We start from the raw sequence: 25,584 nt of genomic DNA on the forward strand, positions 1-25,584 counted from the left end.
TTAAAACAAGTAAATAGGAATGTATATCATATCTATTCACTAATGCTAGCAGCAGGAGGATTAAAAAATAATCAGTGTTGATTGGGAGAGTGAAGTTCCACTGTATTGCCATCCCTAAATATTTTAAAGATCGATAATGGAGCAATAATCTTTTGCAAATCGCCTCAAAAATCAGTAATGTAATGTGCCTGCAGTAAATTTGACAAATCCATGTGAAAAACCTGTAGGGACTTGAAAACATGATTTGGAATTGTAAAATTTAGCCAATAATGCACAGTAATGAAATCTTCACATATGTTCTGCTTTAATAAATTGACCCAACATAAAACCTTTCCCCCTCCTATCATAGGTTTTGGAGATGTCCCTAAATCTCCCAGAAGCACATTTTACAAGTGCTAATAAGATATAAACCACTTGCAAAATGCTCATAAAATTCTGGAAATTCCCATGCATAAGCATATGGCTGCCATTTTGAAGTGGAGCGAATAGACACTTGGGGGTTGATTTACTAAAACTGGAGAGTGTAAAATCTGGTGCAGTTCTTCACAGAATCCAATCGGCTTCCAGTTTTTTTTGTCAAAGCCTAATTGTACCAGCTGAAGTTAGAAGCTGATTGGCTACCAGCACAGCTGCACCAGATTCTGAGTGCTCCAGTTTTAGTAAATCATGTACATTGGGACTCTACTTTTATTATGTATAGAGCGGCCATTTTCAACCAGGTTCGTGAGGAACAATAGGATTCTTCCTGGTGTTACCAAGGGTCCCTTGATTGATGAATAATTTCTTACTTTTGAATAAGTAGACACCAATGGTCCTTTAAAGTGTTACTAAAGCCAGGACCCTACATTCACTATATCTGATCTCCCACAGTACAGGGAAATGCAATTATTTTAGTAAATATAAACTGCTAAATACCTTTTCTTATCAGCAGTATATAGCAGTCTTGTGACTTCTATCAGTGTCTGGTTAAAACTTGTAGGAGGAGTTTTCATTCTACTCTGACTGTACTATGAGGCAGAAGGACCCCTGACCCTCTGTCTGGACAGTGCTGATTGCCCCTGTGCTGATCACATGCACCCTCCCAAGAAAAAACAAAAACTCTCTAGCAATACACACCAAACTGAGCATGTGCAGAGTGGCCCCAAGGCTCCGTTCTATCAGCAGATGGCTTGGGAACTGTGGATGAAGGGGAGGATCAGAGAAGACAGGATCAAACAGCCTTTTTACACAATGCGGAAGATTAACTTCTTAGGTTCCACAGTGAGTATAACAAGCATGCTTTACTACATATGCAGACTGATTTTACTGTTGTGGGTTTAGTAACACTTTGAGCTATCTGTAAGGGGAAGTTCTTCCCACTGATTACTAATGTAAGGAACACAGGGGTTGATTAACCACTTCCCTACCCGCCTATAGTAATATGACGTCCACAGATGGGATCTCCCATCCTGGGTGGGTGTCATATGACGGCCTCGGGTTCCCGGCCGCCTAGGGGGCGCGCACCCGCCGCGTTGCTCGGGACCCAGTGCGTGTGCCCGGCGGCCGCGATGTCCGCCGGGCACCTGCGATTGCCCGTTATCCGGGCCGGACCGTGGATCTCTGTGTGTAAACACAGAGGTCCACGTCCTGTCAGCTCAGAGGAGAGCGATCTGTGTTCCCAGAACGGAGGAACACTGATCGGTCTCCTCTCCTTGTGTGTCCCCTCCCCCTACAGTTAGAAGCATTCCCTAGGAAACACATTTAACCCCTCCCCGCCCCCTAGTGGTTAACCCCTTCACTGCCTGTCACATTTACACAGTAATCAATGCAATTTTATAGCATTGATCGCTGTATAAATGTGAATGGTCCCAAAAATGTGTCAAAAGTGTCCGATGTGTCCGCCACAATGTCGCAGTCACGAAAAAAAATTGCGATCGCCGCTATTACTAGTAAAAAAAATAAATAAATAATTTTTTTTAAAAAATGCCATAAATCTATCCCGTATTTTATAGACGCTATAACTTTTGCGCAAACCAATCAATATACGCTTATTGCGATTTTTTTTATCAAAAATATGTAGAAGAATACGTATCGGCCAAAACTGAGGAAAAAATTTGTTTTTTTTTTTTTAAAATTGGGATATTTATTATAGCAAAAAGTAAAAAATATTGTGTTTTTTTCAAAATTGCCGCTCTTCTTTTGTTTATAGCGCAAAAAATAAAAACCGCAGAGGTGATCAAATACCACCAAAGGAAAGCTCTATTTGTGGGGGAAAAAAGGACGTCAATTTTGTTTGGGTACAACGTCGCACGACCGCGCAATTGTCGTTTAAAGTGTGACAGCGCTGAAAACTAAAAATTGGTCTGGGAAGGAAGGGGGTGAAAATGCCCGGTATTGAACCGGTTAAAGCGGAGTTCCACCCAGTTTTTTAACTTTTTCTTATTCAATCTATTAATGCCAATAATTTACTGATTGATCTCTTTTTTGTCAGCTTACCTTGTTTCTAAGCTGATCAATTTCACTTCTTCCTTCTCCCACCCGCGGCTAACAACGTAATTTCCCGGTGGCGCACTGTCTCCTGGGAGCTTGGTGTCATAATTCCAAGGAGTCAGTGTGTATCGCCGCCGCTCAGCATCGCGAGATTTCAAAACCGGAAATGATGCGATACAAGGCGTTACCAGATGCCATTTTAAATGTGGGCAACCATTGCATAGCATCTTCGTTGCCATCACAACAGGTCAAGCACTTCCGCCACTTGTTGTGATGGCAACGTCAGAAGTTGACAGCGCTGCGAGCCATACATACTGCGCATGCGCGAGTGAGGGCGGTGCATGCTGGTCGCTCAGCAGCACCGTATACCGGAAGATAGTGCTTGTGGGCTTCACATGCCCACAAGCAATATGGAAAATGCCAGGAGACAAGAATAAAAGATATATCTTTTGATTGCAAATCGGCAATGCTTGAAAGTGTTTGTTAACCCAAAATAAAAAAAATTACAAAATTACAGATACTGGTCCCTTAAAGCAGATTGTGCTGTGTAATTCCCCCCCCCCCCCCCAAACTGTAAAAAACCTGATCCTGCCACTTCCTGTGTCCCCCTCTCTGCACTGATCACAAGTGGACAGAGTACGTCCCTTCGTCATCCGCAGCCCTGCTCTCAGCTCTCCTCTCACCCCCTCCTCCCTGCCTGTGTCTCTGTCTCTGCCCCCCCAGCCCCACTATTATAGGCAGGCATAGCACATTGTATAAGTATTTTATAAATACAGCAGCCATGTGATCTCCCCGGCTGACCTCAGAGGGAGATCTTGGCCCCTCCTATAGAAGCCAACCATCGGACCTGTACAGCGGCCGCAAGTCATGTGAACGGCCTGAAGATCGCCCTAAATCGGTATTTACAAGGCTTGTTTTTGTAAAAGACTTATAGAGTGTGCTATGCCTGCCTATATTAGAGGGGCTGCCAGTGGTTTGCACATGTGGGTTAACAAACACTTTAAATAAAACTGGAGAGCTCTGCATAGAAACCAATCCGCTTCCAGTTTTTTTTTTTTTTTTGTTAAAGTTTTATTGAACAAGCTGAAGTTAGAAGCTGATTGGTTTCTATGCAGAGCTGCACCAGATTTTGCACTCTCCAGTTTTAGTAAATTAACCCCACAGTCCCTACTGATTGCCCATGTAAGAAGGCTCTTCTTCACTGACCACCAATGTAAGGGAGCATTTCAGTGACCACCAAAATGGGCACCTTTACATCGTCCATCAAAGTAAGTGGGCATTTTTTTTACTGACCACCAATATGAAGGAACACTGCCATTTTCATGATCTGCATTTATTTTGCCCATTTTGTTCCATTCCATTATTAATACTAGAAATAATGTTATCATATAGAGCAGCCCAGGGTATCAAATACGCTAAGTACGCCTTATTTTATTTTTTTTTTATATTATAACCTACTTTTGATGCTAATGTACAATAAGCTAGAGATGTAGTAATTATTAGTAGGGGTTCCCTGAGACCTGAAAGTTATTTGAAGCGTTCCGCATGTTAAAAATGTTCAAAAAGGTTTAACTAGAGACTTGTTGAGTTCTAACTGAGCCGAAAAATGACCTCAGAATGGTTCTCCTTACATATTATCATTACCTGTGTGAACGTAAATAGAAAATGTTCTGCATGAACGTAACTAGTATTTTAAGGGTACTAGTGACATAAGGCATTACCTTGTTAATTGTATAAGAAAGGATTGGAATAATCAAGCAGCGGTGCAGTCACCCACAATCTTTATAACCTCGGTTTTCACACTGTTGTACGTCTGCCAGAGAGAAGGTTAATGATGTGTTCAAGCCAAAAATCTCTGAAACTTGATTACTCGCACATAAAGCATTGCTTTAACTAATTGCACCTCAATTAATCTTTTTTTTCTTTTCCTGATTGAACAAACGTGTACTTTTAAATTCCCCTGATTATCAGTGCAGCGAGGTATCAGATCTCACTGCTGTTTTTTGTCCTTTTGGGCAGCAAATTGTGGTCACATTATTTGTACGGTAAGTTCTCCGCTAGATGTGATTGAGGACAAAGAATAAAAACATTAAAAAATGCAGCGCTTTCATTAATAAATTAAAGTGTACATAAAGTCCATTTCCCTTTGGAAAAATCACAGCTTGATAAGATCCTGATTAGAAACCACCTCCTCCGCCATCACCACACACAACCTCTTACCGACTACAGTTGACCACCCTATTACAGAGGCTCAGAACCAAACTCATATGTAATCTCTAGGCGGCTCCAGAAACGATCCCCTTCCTCCGCTAACCCGTCAAGTATGGCTCCTTCCAGATCCTAATGGTCACGCCAGAGGTGTCTCTCCAACAAGCACCCTGAGGTCCGCAATCTATATCTCTCCTGGGACCTTCCAGCCAGCAGTACAAAGAATGTGTGAGGTTACTTATACAGTGCCTTGAAAAAGTATTCACACCCCTTCAAATATTCCACATTTTGTTCCAGGGGGCTGAATACAAATGCATGCCACACTTTTCAGATGTTTGTAAAACATTTGAAAAACATTTATCATTTTCACGCCACTTTGTGTTGGTCTATTACATAAAATCACAATAAAATACGTTTTTGGTTGTAACATGACAAAATGGAAAATTTCAAGGGGTATGAATATTTTTTCAAGGCACTGTAGCTCCATCACACAAGTTACATACATAGTTAGTCCGGTTGAATAAAGACACAAGTCCATCTAGTTCAACCATAAAAAAATTAAAATAAAATAAAAAATATCATACAAGCCCATCTACCCAATCCTATACCCACAGTTGATCCAGAGGAAGGCAAAAAAATCCCAGAAAAGCATGATTCAATTTGCTACAGCAGGGTAAAAAAATTCCTTCCTGATCCCCAAAGAGGCAATCGGATATTCCTTGGATCAACTTTACCTATAAATGTCAGTACTCAATTATATTCTGTACATTTAGGAAAGAGTCCAATCCTTTCTTAAAGCAATCTACTGAGCTGGCCAGAAACAACTCTGGAGGGAAGTCTGTTCCACATTTTCACAGCTCTTACTGTTAAGAAACCTTTCCGTATTTGGAGATGAAATCTCTTTTCCTCTTGATGTAAAGAGTGCCCCCTTGTCCTCAGTGTTGACCATAAAGTGAATAACTCAACACCAAGTTCACTATATGGACCCCTTATACATTTGTACATGGTGATCATATCCCTCTTCTCAAGAGTGAATAAATTCAGTTCCTTTAATCTTTCCTCATAGCTGAGCTCCTCTATGCCTCTTATCAGTTTGGTTGCCCTTCTCTGCACTTTCTCCAGTTCCCCGATATCCTCTTTGTGAACTGGTGCCCAAAACTGAACTGCATATTCCAGATGAGGTCTTACTAATGATTTGTACAGGGGCAAAATATGAAAATGTAAAAAAAAAAAAATGACAATTTATGTGTGGCTACTTCCCTTCCTTCACAGCCTATTGTAAGCACCTTTTATTCAAGCTAGCCTTTCTGAGTCTATCATAGTACTGCAGTGGCAGGAGCAGATACAGACACATTATGGGTTTGATTTACTAAAACTGGAGAGTGCAAAATCTCGTGCAGCTGTGCATGGTAGCCAATTGGCTTCTAACTTCAGCTTGTTCAATTTAGCTTTGACAATAAAACATGGAAACTGATTGGTTTCTATGCAGAGAAGATTTTGTGCTCTCTAGTGTTTGTAAGTCAACCTCATTATGACTCCAAATGATCTTTGAGCTATAACAGCCGCTAGCAATAATCGTATGTAAAATCCGGCAAGCTGGTTGTACCCAACTTGGTACATTCAGTCTCACCATACATTGTTTGAATCTCGATCGGTTCCTGCTGAACCACCCAAGATTTGAACCGTCTATGGCCGGCTTAAAAATTGCTGTCCTGCTTTATCCCATGACTCATCTTTACTTCCTACTACTGTGCGAAACCATGGCTGGATCATGTGGCTGGCACAACGATGTCAGATAACATTGTTTAAAGTTTAGCAACAGGAGTGTAGCTGGCTTCCAATTTTCAGATAAAGGCTGGGAAGATGGCACCATTTGGTGGAAAATCAGGGTGACTAAGATCACCCCACAGAGACCTTAGTTACCACTTCACATGCTTTCATCTTATACCAGAAACCATGTCTAAAAATAACCTTTTTATATGTAGAGACCAGATGGACGGAAACATGTGGAAGGACCCCGTAAGAGCATTGAAGCCGTTGTGGCCCGCCTTGAGAAACAGAATGGAGTTGGACAGAGTCACAACTCTGGCTGCGATGAGACATTCATGGACCCCTGTCACATGACAGCACACATGGACAGACTAGATGAAGCTCTGGTCCCTCGAGTTCTGTATGAGGAATTGCTGAGGAGTTACCAGCAGCAGCAAGTGGAAATGAGACACATTCAGCATGAGCTGGAAAGGACTCGGAGGCAGCTGGTTCAGCAGGCAAAAAAGCTGAAAGATTATGGGACTTTAGTGACGGAGGTCAAGGAGCTACGAGTTCTGAACAGGAGACTCCAGGATGTGCTACTGCTTAGACTGGGCAGTGGTAAGTCTTTGAACTGAGATGTTTCTAAGGCATAATTTTTGCTTGTCTGACATGTTCTTTTTAGATGGTATTGAACCAAACATCCTAGCCCTTACAATCTAATGTGTGTCCTCAACAAAAAACTACTCATTCAGTTTCATGTCAGTTTGGTTAAAGTCCAACCAAAACTTTTTTTTGTTTAGTATTGGATATAGCAGACAAAAAAATAGAACTTCTAGATCTTTATTGTTGTCTTTGTATTCCTTGTGGCACCAGGCATTTGGACGAGTATTGAAAGGACATCTCACCAATACAAACCTGCAGGTTCACTGTCTTTGATCTTGTTGGGTATATGTCCCTTCAATTTTTGTTCCACGTGGCACCAGTCACAAGAACAGGAAGACCTCTTCTGAACATGGACACCAATAGTACCTGGCAGAGGTTCTGACCCCTTATTACTTTATCCAAAACTAAAGAAAAAAATTGGGCTAGACTTCAGCTTTAAACGTATATAAACTATGGAGAATGAGGGTGTAGTAGAAGCAGAGGAAAGGAGAATTACAAAACACAGCTGCAAAGTGATCACTGTATTTTCTTTGTGAATGGGAAGTGTGGCTCCCACTGTACATTTCAGCAGAGCTCACTCCTGAGCAGGTTCTGTCTGTCAATAGACACACAATGCGGCTCGGCCCTGCCCCCTCCACACTGGCTGTGATTGACAGCAGCCGGGAGCCAATGACTCACTGCTGTCTCCGAGCCTATAAGGAGGGAGAGAGCCAAGAGAGCTGCTCTTGTGCACATCACTGGATCTAGATCGGACTCGCATAACTATTTAGGAGTTATTCAGTGTCTTAGAACTATAACGCCAAACTTCTCAATAGCTTTACAGTATCTCACAAAAGTGAGTACACCCCTCACATTTTTGTAAATATTTTTTCATATCTTTTCATGTGACAACACTGAAGAAATGACACTTTGCTACAATGTAAAGTAGTGAGTGTACAGTTTGTATAACAGTGTAAATTTGCTGTCCCCTCAAAATAACTCAACACACAGCCATTAATGTCTAAACCACTGGCAACAAAAGTGAGTACACCCCTAATTGAAAATGTCCAAATTGGGCCCAATTAGCCATTTTCCCTCCCCGGTGTCAGGTGACTCGTTAGTGTTACAAGGTCTCAGGTGTGAATGGGGAGCAGGTGTGTTAAATTTGGTGTTATTGCTCTCACTCTCTCATACTGGTCACTGGAAGTTCAACATGGCACCTCATGGCAAAGAACTCTCTGAGGATCTGGAAAAAAGAATTGTTGCTCTAAAAAAAAAATGCCCTAGGCAATAAGAAGATTTCCAAGACCCTGAAACTGGGCTGCAGCACAGTGGCCAAGACCATATAGCGCTTTAACAGGACAGGTTCCACTCAGAACAAGCCTTGCCTTGCTATGGTCGACCAGAGAAGTTGAGTGCACTTGCTCAGCGTCATATCCAGAAATTGTCTTTGGGAAATAGATGTATGAGTGCTGCCAGCATTGCTGCAGAGGTTGAAGGGGTGGGGGGTCAGCCTGTCAGTGCTCAGACCATACGCCGAGCACTGCATCAAATTGGTCTGCATGGCTGTCGTCCTTGAAGAAAGCCTCTTCTAAAGATGATACACAAGAAAGCCAGCAAACAGTTTGCTGAAGACAAGCAGACTAAGGACATAGATTACTGGAACCATGTCCTGTGGTCTGATGAGACCAAGATAAACTTATTTGGTTCAGATGGTGTCAAGGGTGTGTGGCGGCAACCAGGTGAGGAGTACAAAAACAAGTGTGTCTTGCCTACAGTCAAGCATGGTGGTGGGAGTGTCATGGTCTGGGATGCATGAGTACTGTGACATACTGAAGCAGAGCATGATCCCCTCCCTTCATAGACTGGGCCACAGGGCAGTATTCCAACATGATAGCGACCCCAAACACACCTCCAAGACGACCACTGCTTTGCTAAAGAAGCAAGGGTAAAGGTGATGGACTGGCCAAGCATGTCTCCAGACCTAAACCCTATTGAGCATCTGTGAGGCATCCTCAAACAGAACAGAAGGTGGAGGAGCACAAGGTCTCTAACATCCACCAGCTCCGTGATGTCGTCATGGAGGAGTGGAAGAGGACTCCAGTGTCAACCTGTGAAGCTCTGGTGAACTCCATGCCCAAGAGGGTTAAGGCAGTGCTGGAACATAATGGTGGCCACACAAAATATTGACACTTTGGGCCCAATTTGGAGATTTTCACTTAGGGGTGTACTCACTTTTGTTGCCAGCGGTTTAGACATTAATGGCTGTGTGTTGAGTTATTTTGAGGGGACAGCACATGTACACTGTTATACAAGCTGTACACTCACTACTTTACATTGTAGCAAAGTGTCATTTCTTCAGTGTTGTCACATAAAAAGATATAACAGAATATTTACAAAAATGTGAGGGGTGTACTGACTTTTGTGAGATACTGTACCCTCTTTTTGGTAAATAAATCATAATCTTGGGATCTCAGGTTTATGCTCCATATGTATGTCCAACATTATTGCTATAGCTCCCCTCCTGTTCTCTACAGTTCCATACCCTCATTTTGGTATTGATACCCATCTGAAGATGTGTGACTGAAGATATAGAACAGTGGTCTCCAAACTGCGGCCCGGGGGCCAGAGGTGGCCCTTTGCTTGCTTTTATCTGGCCCTTGGCTCATTGGTGTCAACTGACACCAATGATGGGATACTATTCCTCCCACTGACACCATCAATGGCACTATTCTTCCCATTGGTACCAAAAATTGGTGCCTTTTTCCTCCCATTATAACCAATGATGGGGCATTGTTTATGTTTACTGATGCTTTCTACTGCCAATGGCCACAGTCCAGCCCCCCCCAAGCATGAAGAACAGTAAATTATCCTTTTCCTTAGAACGTTTGCAGACCCCAGGGATAGAAGATAGCTGGTGAAGTTCTCTCTTGGTCTTCATCCCTTTCCCCTGCCTGCTCAGCAGTAAGGCCATCTGTGTACACTTCCTCCTATCAGCAAGCTACTATCAGAGTTTACGTTGTGACAAAGCTTTGCTGCAATGCACAATAGTTTAATTGATTTGCACATTTGTTCCTCACGCTCTCAATTGAAAGCTGGCTGAAAACATCACAGTCTGAATGTATGAACTTTATAGCCAAGCTGGTAGCATTTTCAGGAGGTCAACAATGGCACAGAATAGAATGATTCTTCGAATTATCTTCTGCAATTAACAAAATGCTGTTTAGCATAGTCCAGGTAGATTGAGTTTACTGATCCGTTGGATGTAGTCATGCTTTCATACAATTTTTGTTTTTTTCATTTTAAAAGGAACTAGCGTTACATTAATCCGTGCACATAAGGTGAATAGTGGCGGAGAAGTTTTCCACTTTGTTGTGGAAAGTTCTTTGTTCTGAGTTAGATTTTCTTCTGGCTGTTTCTTAAATCTTGGCTAAGTCTTTCCGTTGTGCCCTCTCTGCTCTCTTCTGAACATTAATCACGTTAGGCATTTAAATGCGAGCTGATTTATCTACATCATAAGAACCTTAAACCATTTTAGTGCCCCCTCTTTGCACAATTTATTCCTCTCATTTTGAGCACAGAACTCCAACTGCAACCGGTAATCTATAAACTGACATCAGGCCCTGCCGGCTACCCACAAATCTAACAGATCTCAGTGTGCTGTCAGTGGCCTCCTGCCTCTATAACCTGGAAATCCTGCTGACCGCAGTACATTGCTGACCTGTTCGCTCCACGGCACAAGTGCTGCTTTACATTATTCAGAGTTTATGTGCCAGTTATATTGTGGAATCCACTGCTCAGAACGGTCATGTAAATCTCTGTTCTGTAATTCACCAATTAGCTAAAGTGAACCTGTCAGGCATTTTAACCTTTAAAGTGTAGGTAAACCCACACAAACCATACATTAACTCAGTACATTGCTGTACAAGCACTCAGTAACTCTTATTACAGTGTGATTCAAAATTTTTTTCTTTTCATTTTTAAAATTGTTTGGTCCATCAGTCCTGGCTCTTCTTTTTTAAAGCAGAATTAAAATTTTTTTTTTTAAACCGCTGCCAGGCAGAGTTTTTGTGACAGAAAAGACTTGTCAGCGGTAATGTATACTGATCCGCCCATGCGCAGCTCTTAGCTGGGATGAAGTGACTCCCGTGCACTTGACGTCATCATGGCCCAGCTACTTGAATGGAGAAGCTACTTGGCCCAGCTACTTGAATGGAGAAGACCTGTAAGAAAAACCAGGAGTGGGTAGAAACATTTAGGACCAGCTGGAGCAATAACAGCTGAATGCTCGAGGGCTTCGTTTGGCAGATAAGTCTGCCATAATGTAATATACTGTGCATACTAGCACATTATGGCATATAGTGGAGTTTAATTCCACTTTTAGGGCTGGTTCACACCAGATGCTTTACATGCTTCCCTTTTAAAAGGGAAGTATGGGGGTTTTAATTAAACAAACCTACATACTTATCTAGCTGGATACAGCATCGATCCAATGCTGCATCTGTCCCCCTCCACTTCAAGACCAAAAACTGAGCAATCAAAGGCCTGCTGATCGCTCAGTCATAAAGTGGTTGTAATCCCACTGTGTTATTTTCAGGCACTCGCCTGTCTTCCTTAAAGTGGATGTTAACCCAAATTTTTTTTTTTTTTTTTTAATTAAGGCTTGTACCTTTTTAGAGTATAGGATTTCATGTCATCTGTGCCCAGTCTTGCCACGAAGAGTTAATCCAGCTCTGAGCGAACCTCTTATCTTTTTTCAGTAAGATAAAAAAGGGACACACAGAGAAATAGGTGTCCATTTTTCCCCCTTGCTGTGACTGGTGACAGGTGATTTCTATATCTCATGCAGGAGCATGAGAGAGACATTCTGTGTACTTCACATCCCCCCTCCTTTCTTCTCCAGCTCTCCCAGGATTGGCTGCTCCACACCTCAGCATGATTGGGCATGCTGAAGTCATGTGGTGCATTTCCTGGGTTTTGAGTGGATGTTAGTGATCGTTGGGCATAATCCACGAGGCCAGCAGAAGTTCAGTGTAAGAAATACACAGGAGAAAATATATGTTGCCAAGGGGAGTGTAGAGGTGGGCGGGGAGTCTACTGACATCACAGCTCCGCCCACCGAGCCCTGGACAACAGATTTGCCCACAGAATCCAGAGTTTTCCAGGGCTACAAACAGAAAAAGGGGAGATATTTGACAGGTAGGGATACATGCAGGAGGCATGTATATCCTTACAGATGAGCACTATGGCATTCATTTAGCAATGATGAGAGTGGGTTTACTTCCACTTTAATGCTATGTGCCCAGTGTATCTGTTTTATTTTAAAAAAATGCCGTTCTATACTCGATGCTTACTTGACTGGCCGCTGCTCCCTCTCCCGATCTCACAGATACAGCAGGAGGGGCTGAGAATCCCCCGCTGACATCAGTTGGGAGGAGGAGAAAGACGGCCGGTCACGTGAGCTCCAAACGGCGCTCAGAAATACAGTATAGAATGGCTTTTTTTAATAAAACGGATACACTGGGCACATAGCATTAAGGAAGACATATGAGTGCCTGAAAATAACAGTTATTTCTGCAGGAGGGGATGGGGGCAGGCACTGACGGGCGGGGGGGGGGGGGCAGAGGAGAGTTGCGGATGACGGAGGCAAGTAAACTGACCATGGTGTCAGAGCTCAGCAGCCATGATAAACCGTCTTCAGTTTACAGAGGGGATGGCAGAACCAGGCAGGATAAGCCAGGTATTTTAGATGATACAGGGGGCCAAATGACACAGCACATAGCACTTTGTTATTCACTTTGCTTTAAGGAAACAGGATCAAATTATTTTAATTTTTTGGGGGGGGTAACAAACACTTTATGTAAGCAGACTATCAGTCACCAGCTCTCTGCCCTGCCTCTCCAGCGCTTACTGGAGTGCTGGGATGTAGAGGGGGCAGGAGTGGCTAGCCTAGGCTCACAGCGGTGTGCTGAGAGGCTGAGCCAGCTGCTGGTCAAGAATCTGGGTGGATCTTGACAATAAAGTCAGGCTCTCTCCAGAACCTGGACCCACTGAGTGACGTCAGCTGACAGCGGACTTTAGCCTGCTGTCCACTAAATACGGGTCACAAGAGTGCAGAACGAAGTGCACTCCTGTGACCCACAAGAGAAGTACAGCCAAATGCTTTGGCCCTACTTTCCCTCTTTTTAAAATGCATCTGGAATGCATGTACAGTAATTTCCATGTATTCCAATGGCCCTAGTTTACACCAGTGTGGTAAGTTCCAGTGCTTTCAAGAAAAGTACTAACCGCTGCATTTTTTTTTGTCCGGAATGCATCAAAACGTGTGTAAACGCACCGAACACACTTTAGAAACCAGTGTTCTAAGATTTTTCAAGTGTCCAAAAAAATAAATAAACAGAATTAAAAAAAAAAAAAAAAAAAGCACTGGAGTTCATTGAAAACACGTAAAAAATGTGCCTAAATGTGCATGCAAAAACACATCCGGAACACTGAATTTGTGGTGTGAACCAGCCCTAAAGCTGGCCCTAGATGGCATGAATTCAGCAGGAATTATCAGCCAATCAGTTACTGCATCCTATCAGATGCAGTCTGTTTGGCAGCGCCAATGCACCTGAATACAATCAGCGGCAGCGAAGATTCCTTCACCTATGCTGTTAGTGAGGATGGGAAGAATTGATTGTTCTTCTCTTAGCCCACATGGTGTTGTGTATGACTACCCTAAGGATGACAACAGTCATCCACTGACTTATAAAGCAGCCACAGCTTATTCCAGTAATAGGAGGAGGTGGGACCTTAAAGTGATTGTAAAGCTTTAATTTATTTTTTTCACTAAAATACCAAGCATGTTATGCTTACCTGCTCTGTTCGATGGTTTTGCTCAGAGCAGCCCCAATCCTCCTTATCTGGTGTCCCCCCGCTGGCGCTCCTGTCTCCTCTAAGGTGAGTGCCCCCTATAGGAACTGCTGACCCAGACAAGGTGGCTCATTGCTGCCTCCCATTCCCTTGTCACAGAATTTGATTAACAGCTGCAGGAGCCAATGGCTAGTAATCTGCCCCATGAGAAGGGAGAGAGACACTGCTCTCTGGGATCTGTGAATCGAGATCGGGCTAAAGTAAGTATGAGGATGGGGAGAATTCATTGGCACAGAAGGTTTTTTACCTTAATGCAGGGAATGCATTAAGGTAAAAAAACCTTTTAGGTTGTAGCACCACTTTAAACTTGAGAAAAGCGTAAGTGATGACATCACTGACAGTGCTGCGTGTACTGCTGCTCGCCGCTCAATCGGCGCAACCACAGCGGCTGAGAATACTGTCATTTAACCACCAGAACAGAAAGGGGGAAAAAAGGGTACATTTTAGGCTTTTTTTCCACAAGCTTGGTAAATTGATACAGTGAGGGGAAAAAAAGTATTTGATCCCCTGCTGATTTTGTTGATTTACCCATTGACAAAGAAATAATAATCTATAATTTTAATGGTAGGTTTATTTTAACAGTGAGAGAGAACAGTAAGCCTCGGTTCACACTGGGACGACTTGTCAGGCGACCTAGGTCGCCTGACAAGTAGCGTCCCGTTCAGTACAATGCGTCGCTCCGACTTAGAAAAAGGTTCCTGTACGACTTTGGGGTCGACTTGGGGTGACTTGCATAGACTTCTATACAGAAGTTGTTTTGCAAGTCGCCCCGGCAGTCGTGTGCAGGTCGCCTCGGTGAGGCGACCTGCAAGTCGTGCCGCCTCTGGTGTGAACCGAGGCTAACAGAAAAACGCATTTCAAAACAGTTACATAGTTACTAGGGGTGCACCGAATGGAATCGTTTTCTAATAGTTTTTTAAACTATCGATGCCCCCCGCTGAAACCACCGCCTGTGGAAGGGAATTCCACATCCCGCTCCTACAGTAAAGAACCCTCTACGCAGTTTAAGGTTAAACCTCTTTTCTTCTAATTTAAATGAGTGGGCACGTGTCTTGTTAAACTCCCTTCCGCAAAAAAAGTTTTATCCCTATTGTGGGGTCACCAGTATTGTATTTGTAAATTGAAATCATACCCCCTCTCAAGCGTCTCTTGTCCAGAGAGAATACGTTTAGTGCTCTCAACCTTTCTTCATAACTAATGTCCTCCAGACCCTTTATTAGCTTTGTTGCCCTTCTTTGTACTCGCTCCATTTCCAGTACATCCTTACAGAGGACTGGTGCCCAGAACTGGACAGCATTCTCCAGGTGCGGCCGGACCAGAGTCTTGTAGAGTGGGAGAATTATTGCATTTATTCCTGGAGTTAATCCCCTTTTTAATGCATGCCAATATTCTGTTTGCTTTGTTAGCAGCAGCTTGGCATTGCATGCCATTGCTGAGCCTATCATCTACTAGGACCCCCAGGTCCTTTTCCATCCTAGATTCCCCCAGAGGTTCTCCCCCCAGTGTATAGATTGCATTCATATTTTTGCCACCCAAATGCATTATTTTACATTTTTCTACATTAAACCTCATTTGCCATGTAGATGCCCACCCCATTAATTTGTTCAGATCTTCCTGCAAGGTTTCCACATCCTGCGGAGAAGTTATTACCCTGCTTAGCTTGGTATTGTCCGCAAATACAGAGATTGAACTGGTTATCCCATCCTCCAGGTCGTTTATGAGCAAATTAAATAGGATTGGTCCCAGCACAGAACGCTGTGGGACCCCACTACCCACCCCAGACCATTCCGAGTATTCCCCATTTATCACCACCCTCTGAACTCGCCCTTGTAGCCAGTTTTCAATCCATGTACTCACCCTATGGTCCATGCCAACGGACCTTATTTTGTACAGTAAACGGTTATGGAAAACTCTGTCAAAGGCTTTTGCAAAATCCAGATACACCACGTCTACGGGCCTTCCTTTATCAAGATGGCAACTTACCTCCTTATAGAAGGTTAATAGATTGGTTTGGCAAGAACGATTCTTCATGAATCCATGCTGATTACTGCTAATGATACAGTTTTCATTACTAAAATCTTGTATATAGTCCCTTATGATCTCCTCCAAGAGCTTGCATACTATTGCTGTTAGGCTAACTGGTCTGTAATTCCCAGGGATGTATTTTGGGCCCTTTTTAAATATTGGTGCTACATTGGTTTTTCTCCAATCCGCTGGCACCATTCCAATCAGTAGACTGTCAGTAAAAATTAGGAACAATGGTCTGGCAATTACTTGACTGAGTTCCCTAAGTACCCTCGGGTGCAAGATATCCGGTCCCGGTGATTTATTAATGTTAAGTTTCCCAAGTCTAATTCTAATTCTGTCCTCTGTTAGCCATGAGGGTGCTTCCTGTGATGTGTCATGAGGATAAACACTGCAGCTTTGTTTACTGAAGCCCCCCGATTCCCCCGTGAAGACTGAGGAGAAGAATAAATTCAATATCTTCGCCATCTCTCCCCATCTTTTGTAACCAGATGTCCTTCCTCATTATTTATGGGGCCAATATGGTCTGTCCTCCCTTTTTTTTTTAACAGAAAAGTTTAAGTTTTTTTAAGTTTTAAGAGATACAAAAAAACAGGGAGTAGTCAGGGTGAATAAAGGAAAAGGGGGGGGGGGGCAAGATATGACGAGTAGGCATGAGGTAGACAATGTCCGCTGGTGTGATTCAAGTCATAATTAAGGGGAGGGGGGGTGGTCAGGGCTGTCAGAGGCGTCTATTCAAGCGTCCTCCCTTTTTTTTTTTTACTGTTTACATACTTAAAGAATTTCTTGGGATTTTTTTTGCTCTCCTCCGCTATGTGTCTTTCGTGTTCTATCTTAGCCGCCCTAATTGTACCCTTACATTTCTTATTGCATTCTTTATAAAGTTTGAATGCTGATGATGATCCCTCAACCTCGTATTTTTTGAAGGCCTTCTCTTTTGCTTTTATATGCATTTTTACATTGGAGTTAAGCCATCCAGGACTTCTGTTCTCTCTTTTAAATGTATTACCCAATGGGATGCACTGACTAATGCCCTTATTTAATATGCTCTTAAAGCGAACCCATCTCTCCTCTGTGTTCTTTGTTCCTAAGATTTCATCCCAATTTATATCTTCTAGCAAGGTTCCTAGTTTAGGGAAGTTGACTCTTTTGAAATTCAGCGTCTTTGTATTCCCACTATGCTTCCTATTTGTGTGATTTATACTGAAGCCAATTGACCTGTGATCGCTGTTTCCTAAATTTCCCCGTATTTCCACATCCGTGATCAGGTCTGTATTGTTGGTAATCAGTAGATCTAGTAACACTTTATTTCTAGTTGTTGCGTCTACCATCTGACCCATGAAATTGTCCTGTAAGACATTTAGGAACTGGCGAGCCTTAGGCGAATGCGTGGTTCCCTCCGCACAGTCTTTGGATAATTAAAATCCCCCATTATGATAACACTTCCCATCCTTGCTGCTAATCCAAATTGTGATAGGTGGTCCGCCTCCCCCTCCTCCCTCAGGTTAGGGGGCCTATAGCATACTCCCAGTATTATTTTCCCCTTAGCTTCATCTCTTTGGAGCTCTACCCATAAGGATTCCACCTCTTCCCTAGCTCCTTTAGTGATGTCATCTCTCACATTCACTTGTACATTATTCTTGATATACAGGCATACCCCTCCCCCTTTTTTACCCTTGAATGGCTGCCAGCCAATCATGAGAGCTGTAGAACCAAGTCTCTGAAATTCCCACAAAATCCAAATCCTCTTCGTACAACAATTTCCTGTTATACATTTAATTGCATTTTAATGAGTGAGATAAGTATTTGATCCCCTATCAATCAACAAGATTTTTGGTTCCCAGATGTATTCTATACAGGTAACGAGTTGAGATTAGGAGCACTCTCTTAAAGCGGAGGTCTGCCCACCCCTGCAAAAATTAAAAGCCAGCAGCTACACGTACTGCTAACATTTAATAATAGGACACTTACCTGCCCTGGAGTCCAGCGATGTCGGCACTGCAGCTGGTGTTTCCATCAGCTGTCAGGTGCTGCCGCAGCCATTGCCGGTAAGAGAACACAGCATTTTGGCTTTCATGCAAGGTCCCTACTGTGCATGCGAGACACCGCTGTGCTCTACTACTGGCCTGGTGGCGGGGGAAGGGAGGAGGAGGGAGCCGAGCTGCTGACGTAATGCACTGTGGCCCGGTCTCCCGGAAGTGGGGACAGGATACCTGTCAAAGACATGTATCCGCTCCCCACCCCTCCCCCTGAAAGGCGCCAAATGTGACACTGGAGGGGGGGAGGAGACAAATGAGTGGAAATTCCACTTTTTGGTGGAACTCTGCTTTAATCTCAGCTTGTTACCTGTATAAAAGACACCTGTCCACAGACGCAATCAGTCAATCAGATTCCAATCTCTACACCATGGCCAAGACCAAAGAGCTGTCCAAGGATGTCAGGGACACAATTGTAGACCTACACAAGGGTGGAATGGGCTACAAGACCATCCCCAAGCAGCTTGGTGAGAGGATGACAACAGTTGGTGCGATTATTCATAAATTGAAGAAGCACAAAATAACTAATCTCACCCCGTGAAGTTTCAGTGATCATGGGAACGGTGAAGAATCAGCCCAGAACTACACGGGAGAATCTTGTCAATGATCTCAAGGCAGCTGGAACCATAGTCACCATGAAAACAATTGGTAACACACTACGCCGTGAAGCCCTGTATTCCTGCAGCGCCTGCAAGGTCCCCCTGCTCAAGAAAGCACATGTACAGGCCCTTCTGAAGTTTGATAATGAACATTTGAATGATTCAGAGAATAACTGGGTGAAAGTGTTTTGGTCAGGGACCAATATCGAGCTCTTTGGCATCAACTCAACTCACTGTGTTTGGAGGAGGAGGAAGAATGCTGCCTTTGACCCCAAGAACACTATCCCCACCGTCAAACATGGAGGTGGAAACATTATGCTTTGGGGGTATTTTTCTGCTTAGGGGACAGGACAACTTCACTGCATCAAAGGGACGATGGATAGGGCCATGTACCATCAAATCTTGGGTGAGAACCTCCTTCCCTCAGCCAGGGTATTGAAAATGGGTCGTGGATAGGTATTCCAGCAGGACAATGACCCAAAACACACGGCCAAGGCAACCATGGAGTGGTTTAAGAAGAAGTACATAAAGGTCTTGCAGTGGCATAGCCAGTCCCATAATAAATATGTGGAGGGAGCTGAATGTTCGAGTTACCAAAAAACCACGGCCTCAAAATCTTAATGACCTGGAGAGGATCTGCAAAGAGGAGTGGAACAAAATCCCTCCTGAGATGTGTTCAAACCTGGTGGCCAACTACAAGAAACATCTCACCTCTGTGATTGCCACCAAGTACTAAGTCATGTTTTGCTAAGTGATCAAATACTTATTTCACTCATTAAAATGAAAATCAATTTAGAACTTTTTTGAAATGCGTTTTCTAGATATTTTTGTTGTTATTCTGTCTCTCACTGTTAAATTAAACCTACCATTAAAATTCTAGACATTTCATTGTCAATGGGCAAACGTACAAAATCAGCAGGGGATCAAAATACTTTTTCCCTCACTGTATATTATTAGGGCTTGCCTACATCTTTATCATATTGTATAGTATGGGTTTAGATGTAATATAAAAGTAAAAATTCTCCCTAAGGTTTGTCACCACAGGGTGTTTGCTTTTACATCAGTGAGCCAGAAAAGTCATTTTTTTTTTATACCTCCTGTAATTTTATTTAAGTGGTTGTAAAGGTAAAAGTGTTTTTTGCCTTAATGCATTCTCTGCGTTAGAGCCGGTTCACACAGGGACGACTTGTCAGGCAACCTAGCCGCCTGACAAGTTGCCTCCCGTACTGTACAATGGAACCGTTCTAATCTTAGAAAAAGGTTCCTGTACTACTTTGGGGGCGACTTGAGGCGACTTGCATAGACTTCTATACAGAAGTCGTTTTGCAAGTTGCCGTGGCAGTCGTGTGCAGGTCGCCTCGGTGTGGCGACCTGCAAGTCGTGCCGCCCCTAGTGTGAACCGAGCCTTAAGGTAAAAAAACCTTTCAATGTCAACTCCTCCCCAGCCCCCCCCCCCCTCTAAAGTGATTGTAAAGGTCTCGCTGAGTGCTCCTGCTTCTGTCTTTGAGCCAATGAGGAAGAAGGCGAGACGAAAGAGCCGATGCATATCAGTGAATCAAGATCGGGCTCAGGTAAGTATAAGGGGGAGCTGCATGCAGAAGGTTTTTTACCTTCATGCATAGAATGCATGAAAGTAAAAAAAAATGTTCTGCCTTTAGAACCACTTTAAAAACGTACCTGAGACCAATCTCGATCCAGCGCTGTGTCCATCTGCAGAAGCGCTGCTCTTCTCTCCCCTCTCACAGGAGGCTGGGCAGCAGCAGGAGCCATTGGTGGCAGCTGCTGCTACCAATCACATCCCGAGGGCGGGGCTGAGCCACACTGTGTGTGTCAATAGATGCACACAATGCAGCTCGAGATCAAGCCCTCACACCTCTGGCCAAGTGCAGTACTGCACACCCCAGTGGCTTGAATCCTGCTTGTCTTGCAAGACAATGCTCGCAAATCGAGTGATGATTTTTAGAAAAAATAGCTTGTATTGCGAAACGCTCAGAAACCGCGTTACTCGCAATCCGAGGTTTCGCTGTACACAAAAGTGTCAGAAAAATCGTGAAATAAAATTCACTTAAACCATTCTATTTTCTCCATTTTCATTTTCTTGTAATTTATCTGGTTGCAGTGGAGATTGTTTTGCCATAAGACTTGAATACGAATCCAAATAACAAAGAAATTAAATGGTTGCCTAGTCCACCTTCTATATAATGGTACACTTGAACTAATATGGTGTGTAGCATGGTCTCTTTTTTTACATTTTTTTTTTAATTTTAATTTAATTTTTTTTGCAATAATGATGTGTTATATAACTTGCAGCAGTGGAAGGGTCAGTTGGGATTGTATTACAGTTTAATAACCATTGCTATCAGAACTTCCATAGACTAAATTAATGTAACATGACAGAGCATCTCCAACAAGCTGTAATAATACATCTCTTCTCTCGGTACAATAGCTCAGGGAGACCCCTCTCTCCTCCGCTCCTCGTTTTTCTCCCATATTTTGGAGCATTTCTCGTTAATGTCGGACGCCCTCACCTCCTGCTGACCTTGTGGTGGTTTTTCTGTAGATCGCTCGTGCCGCCTCGGCATTTGATGTGTAAAGTTGGACGGTTTGGGATGTTTCGGCGATCCTCCTCTGCTCTCAGGTGGTCTCTGATGGTGGGGGGTGTACAGGGCTGAGGTTACCCAAATGTCATCTAAGACAACAGATGCTGCTTCTTCCCGGAGAGTTGTGCTGAGTACAGGAAGGCCTTATAATAAATATTTATTCAGAAATCCTTATTATAGCTTTTGCTAAGGGCATTTGGCACCTGTAATTCCAGTATTGAGAGCAGCGGACAATTTGTGTTGAAGTATTGGGTCATTAAAGAGACAGGTCATGAGTGTTTCTGCTAACAATGATGATCAGCAGAATAGAGGTGATCGTAAATCAGAGACACGTCAAAGTTATTGCTGTCATTATAGCTGCCGGATTAATCAGATGCTAAAGTAGACATCAGAAGGACACTAGCGTTATAAGAACAGACTTCTTGCTGGATAGGGCTTATATCTTAATATTACTACTACATATGTTCATAATCAACATTGTATATCACCTAATAGTATGACTGATGTGAATGTACAATGTATATGTAAAGCGCTGCGTAAATTGACGGCACTATATCAGTACCTTTTAAATAATAAAAATAATATTATCAGTTTACAATTATAGGGGGATTCCAGGAAAACTCTCCAGACGCCATATGTGTAGCTGTAGATCATCAGTTACAGATTGCAGGGACATCTGCTGGTTAAACCTGGCATTGCTGTGTATTTTTATTATACAGTGATTCTCTGAGAGTATCATTTTATTTACCGTATATACTCGAGTATAAGTCGACCCGAATATAAGCAGAGGCACCTAATTTTACCACAAAAAACTGGGAAAACGTATTGACTCGAGTATAAGCCTAGGGTGAGAAATGCGCAGCTACTGTAAGTGGAAAAGAGGGTCAACAGTGCCCATTTGCAGCCTCACTGTGCCCATTTGCAGCCTTAGGACCCCCAAACTTCAAACTTGGTAGTTAAGGATTCCTAGATGCCCCCTAGCTGCAGCCAAAATTTGGGGTCTCTGGACCCAAAGGGTCCCGAAATGACATTGCTGCAGATGGACATAGTTGACCGACTTTGCGACTTTGGGGCCCCGTATCTCAGGGCCACTTGGTGCTAGGAACCCCAAATTTAGTGTGCAAACCCAGTGGAACCAGCACTACAACATGTCCAATATATGGGGTTGCTAGCACCAAGTGGCCCCAATACGGGGCCCTAAATTCGGTTCGCAAAATGTTAAGCACTTTTCTGCAGCAGAGAATGACATTTTCCAACCGAAATTGGGGCCCCATATCTCGGGGCCACTTGGTGCTAGGAACCCCAGCTTTGGACATGTTGTAGTGCTAGTTCCACTGGGTTTGCAAAGCATATTTGGGGTTCCTAGCACCAAGTGGCCCTGAGATACGGGGCCCCAAATTCAGTTTGGAAAATGTCAAGCAGTTTTCTGCAGCAGAGAATGACATTTTCCGAACCGAATTTGGGGCCCCATATCTCGGGGGCCACTTGGTGCTAGGAACCCCAGCTTTCGATATGTTATAATGCTAGTTCCACTGTGTTTGCACAGCATATTTGGGGTTCATAGCACCAAGTGGCCCTGAGATACGGGGCCCCAAAGTCGGTTCGGAAAATGTCAAGCACTTTTCTGCAGCAGAGAATGACATTTTCTGAACCAACTTTGGGGCCCCGTATCTCGGGGCCACTTGGTGCTAGGAACCCCAGCTTTGGGTATGTTGTAGTGCTAGTTCCACTGGGTTAGCACCAAGCGGTCCCGAGATACGGGCCCCAAAGTTGGTTTGGAAAATGTCATTCTTTGCACCAGAAAAGTGCTTGACTCAAGTATAAGCCGAGGGGGGCACTCTCAGCACAAAAAAATGTGCTGAAAAACTCGGCTTATACTCGAGTATATACGGTATGTAGTAGGAGTATTGCAAAATGGGCTTATATTTTGTAACCCCTGACTGTCTGCTTTTTTTAATTATTAAAAAATGGTGCGTATATACTTTAATTCCCAAAAACTATAGTCCTGGAACCCTCTAGTAGAGGGCGTGTCCAAATGCCAAAGCATTGCGCATGTGTTCTCTCCGGTCAGAGAGGATGATCGTTCAGGCAGAGTTTTTGATTGACTGTCTCTTCCTGAACATTTGTGCTTAAAGTGATATTAAAGGTTTATTTTTTTTAAAAACGTTATACAGTGGGGAAAATAATTATTTTATTTCCTGCGGATTTTGTAAGTTGGCCCACTTACAAAGAAATAAAGGGTCTATCATTTTTATCATAAGTGTATTTTAAATGATGGAGACAGAATATCAACCAAAAATCCAGAAAAAACACAATACAAATGTTATAAATTGAGTTGCAGCTCAGTGAGTAAAATAAGTATTTGATCCCCAAGAAAAACATGACTTTGTACTTGGTGGAGAAACCCTTGTTGGCAAGCACAGGGGTAAAACGTTTTGTCTTGTAGTTGGTGACCAGGTTTGCACACATCTCAGGAGGGATTTTGGTCCACTCTTCTTTACAGATCTTCTCTAAATCCTTAAGGTTTTCTTAGCTGTCACTTGACAACTCGAAGTTTCAGCTCCCTCTATACATTTTCTATAGGATTAAGGTCTGGAGGCTCGCTAGGCCACTCCGTGACCTTAATGTGCTTTCTCTTGAGGCACTCCTTTGTTGCCTTGGCGGTATGTTTTGGGTCATTGTCATGCTGAAAGACACATGTTCAGTGTTCTGGCTGAGGGAAGAAGGTTCTTATCCAACATTTTCCAATACATGGCCCCGTCGATTGGCCCCTCAATGTGCAAAGTCGGCCTGTACCTTTAGTAGAGAAACAGCCCCAAAGCATAATGTTTCCATCTCCGTGCTTGACTGTAGGGATGGTGTTCTTAGGGTCATAGTCAGCATTTTTCTGCCTCCAAACATGGAGAGTCAAGTTAATGCCAAAGAGCTCAATTTTGGTCTCATCTGACCACAGCACTTTCTCCCAATCCTTCTCTGAATCATTTAGATGTTTATTGGCATACTTCAGACAGGCCTGTACATGTGCCTTCTTAGAGAGGGGGACCTTGTGGGCGCTGCAGGATTTTACTGCATGGCGGCGTATTGTGTTAACAATGGTTTGTTGACCAACTGCCTTGGTCCAGCACTGCATGCTTGACCTTTAAGAGCAGTCCAGCGCGGTTTGCCAGACTTTCAAAACGCATGCGTTGGTGACATCAGTTGGTTGCATGTACTCTGAATATATCCTAAACTGTGCAAGGTTAGGAGATATTCATAGTACCTACAGGCAAGCCTTATTTATAGGCTTACCTGTAGGTAAAAGTGGTACAACAGAGTTTACTACCACTTTAACCACTTGCCGACCGCCTACTGCACTTGTACTGCGTCAGGCCGGCTTTATTGCGCGAAATGACGTACCTGTACATCATTTTGTGCAATAAACCCTGGGGGCACTTGCGCGCTGATTGGACAGAGGGGGAGCCAATCAGCAGGTCCGCTGGACCTGATGTCGGCCGGCCACCTGCGATCATTCCTGAGAGAGGCAGAATGGCGGTCTGTCTAAGTAAAAAAGGCAGATCGTGGTTATGACGGGGAGAAGATAAAGATCTTGTGTTCCTGCTAAGCTAAGCAGGAACACCGACGATCTCTGTCTTCACCCAGTCAGAGCAACCCCCACAAAGTTAGAAAGCACCAGCTAGGGACTCTGTTAACCCTTTGGTTGCCCCTGATGTTAACCCCTTCCCTGCCATTGTCATTAGCACAGTAACCATGCATATTTTTTTAGCACTGATCACTGTATTAATGTCACTGATTCCCAAAAAAGTCTCAGGTGTCGGATTTGTCCACAGCAATGTCGCAGTCCCGCTAAAAATCGTTGATCACCGTCATAAACAAATAAATAAAAATGCCATAAAAAAATATGCTATAGTTTGTAGACGCATGAACTTTTGTGCAAACCTATCAATATACGCTTATTGGGATTTTTTTTACCAAAAATATGTAGCAGAATACACATTGGTCTAAATTAATGAAATAATTTAGATTTTTTTTTTTTACATTTTTTTTATTGAATATGTTTTATAGCAGAAAGTAAAAAATATTGTTTTTTTTTTTCAAAGTTGTCGCTCATTTCTTTGTTTATAGCGTAAAAAATAAAAACCGCAGAGGTGGTCAAATACCACCAAAAGAAAGTTCTATTTGTGGGAAAAAAGGACATCCATTTATTTGAGCACAGCGTCGCACAACCAAGCAATTGTTAGTTTAAGTGAAGTAGTGCCGTATCACAAAAAATGGCCTGGTCATTAAGCGGGTAAAACCTTCCGGGGCTGAAGCGGTTAAGGAACTTTTCAAATGAAAAAT

The 25,584-nt window shown here is 43.2% G+C and overlaps 2 protein-coding genes across 4 annotated transcripts in view; both read left to right on the forward strand.

The window, feature by feature from the left end:
* The window catches only part of AGBL4 (AGBL carboxypeptidase 4), a 3,151,866-nt gene that overhangs the window by 2,087,344 nt on the left and 1,038,938 nt on the right, over nt 1–25,584 (forward strand). The window lies entirely within an intron of this gene.
* The window catches only part of BEND5 (BEN domain containing 5), a 107,413-nt gene that overhangs the window by 25,530 nt on the left and 56,299 nt on the right, over nt 1–25,584 (forward strand). Inside the window, exon 3 of the mRNA XM_073593578.1 lies at nt 6,663–7,047. Within this exon, the coding sequence (XP_073449679.1) occupies nt 6,663–7,047 (385 nt within the window). The remainder of the gene's footprint in view (nt 1–6,662; nt 7,048–25,584) is intronic.

This window comes from Aquarana catesbeiana, linkage group LG07 (genome assembly GCF_042186555.1).
Source record: "Aquarana catesbeiana isolate 2022-GZ linkage group LG07, ASM4218655v1, whole genome shotgun sequence".
In the NCBI taxonomy this organism is placed as follows: Eukaryota; Metazoa; Chordata; class Amphibia; order Anura; family Ranidae; genus Aquarana; species Aquarana catesbeiana.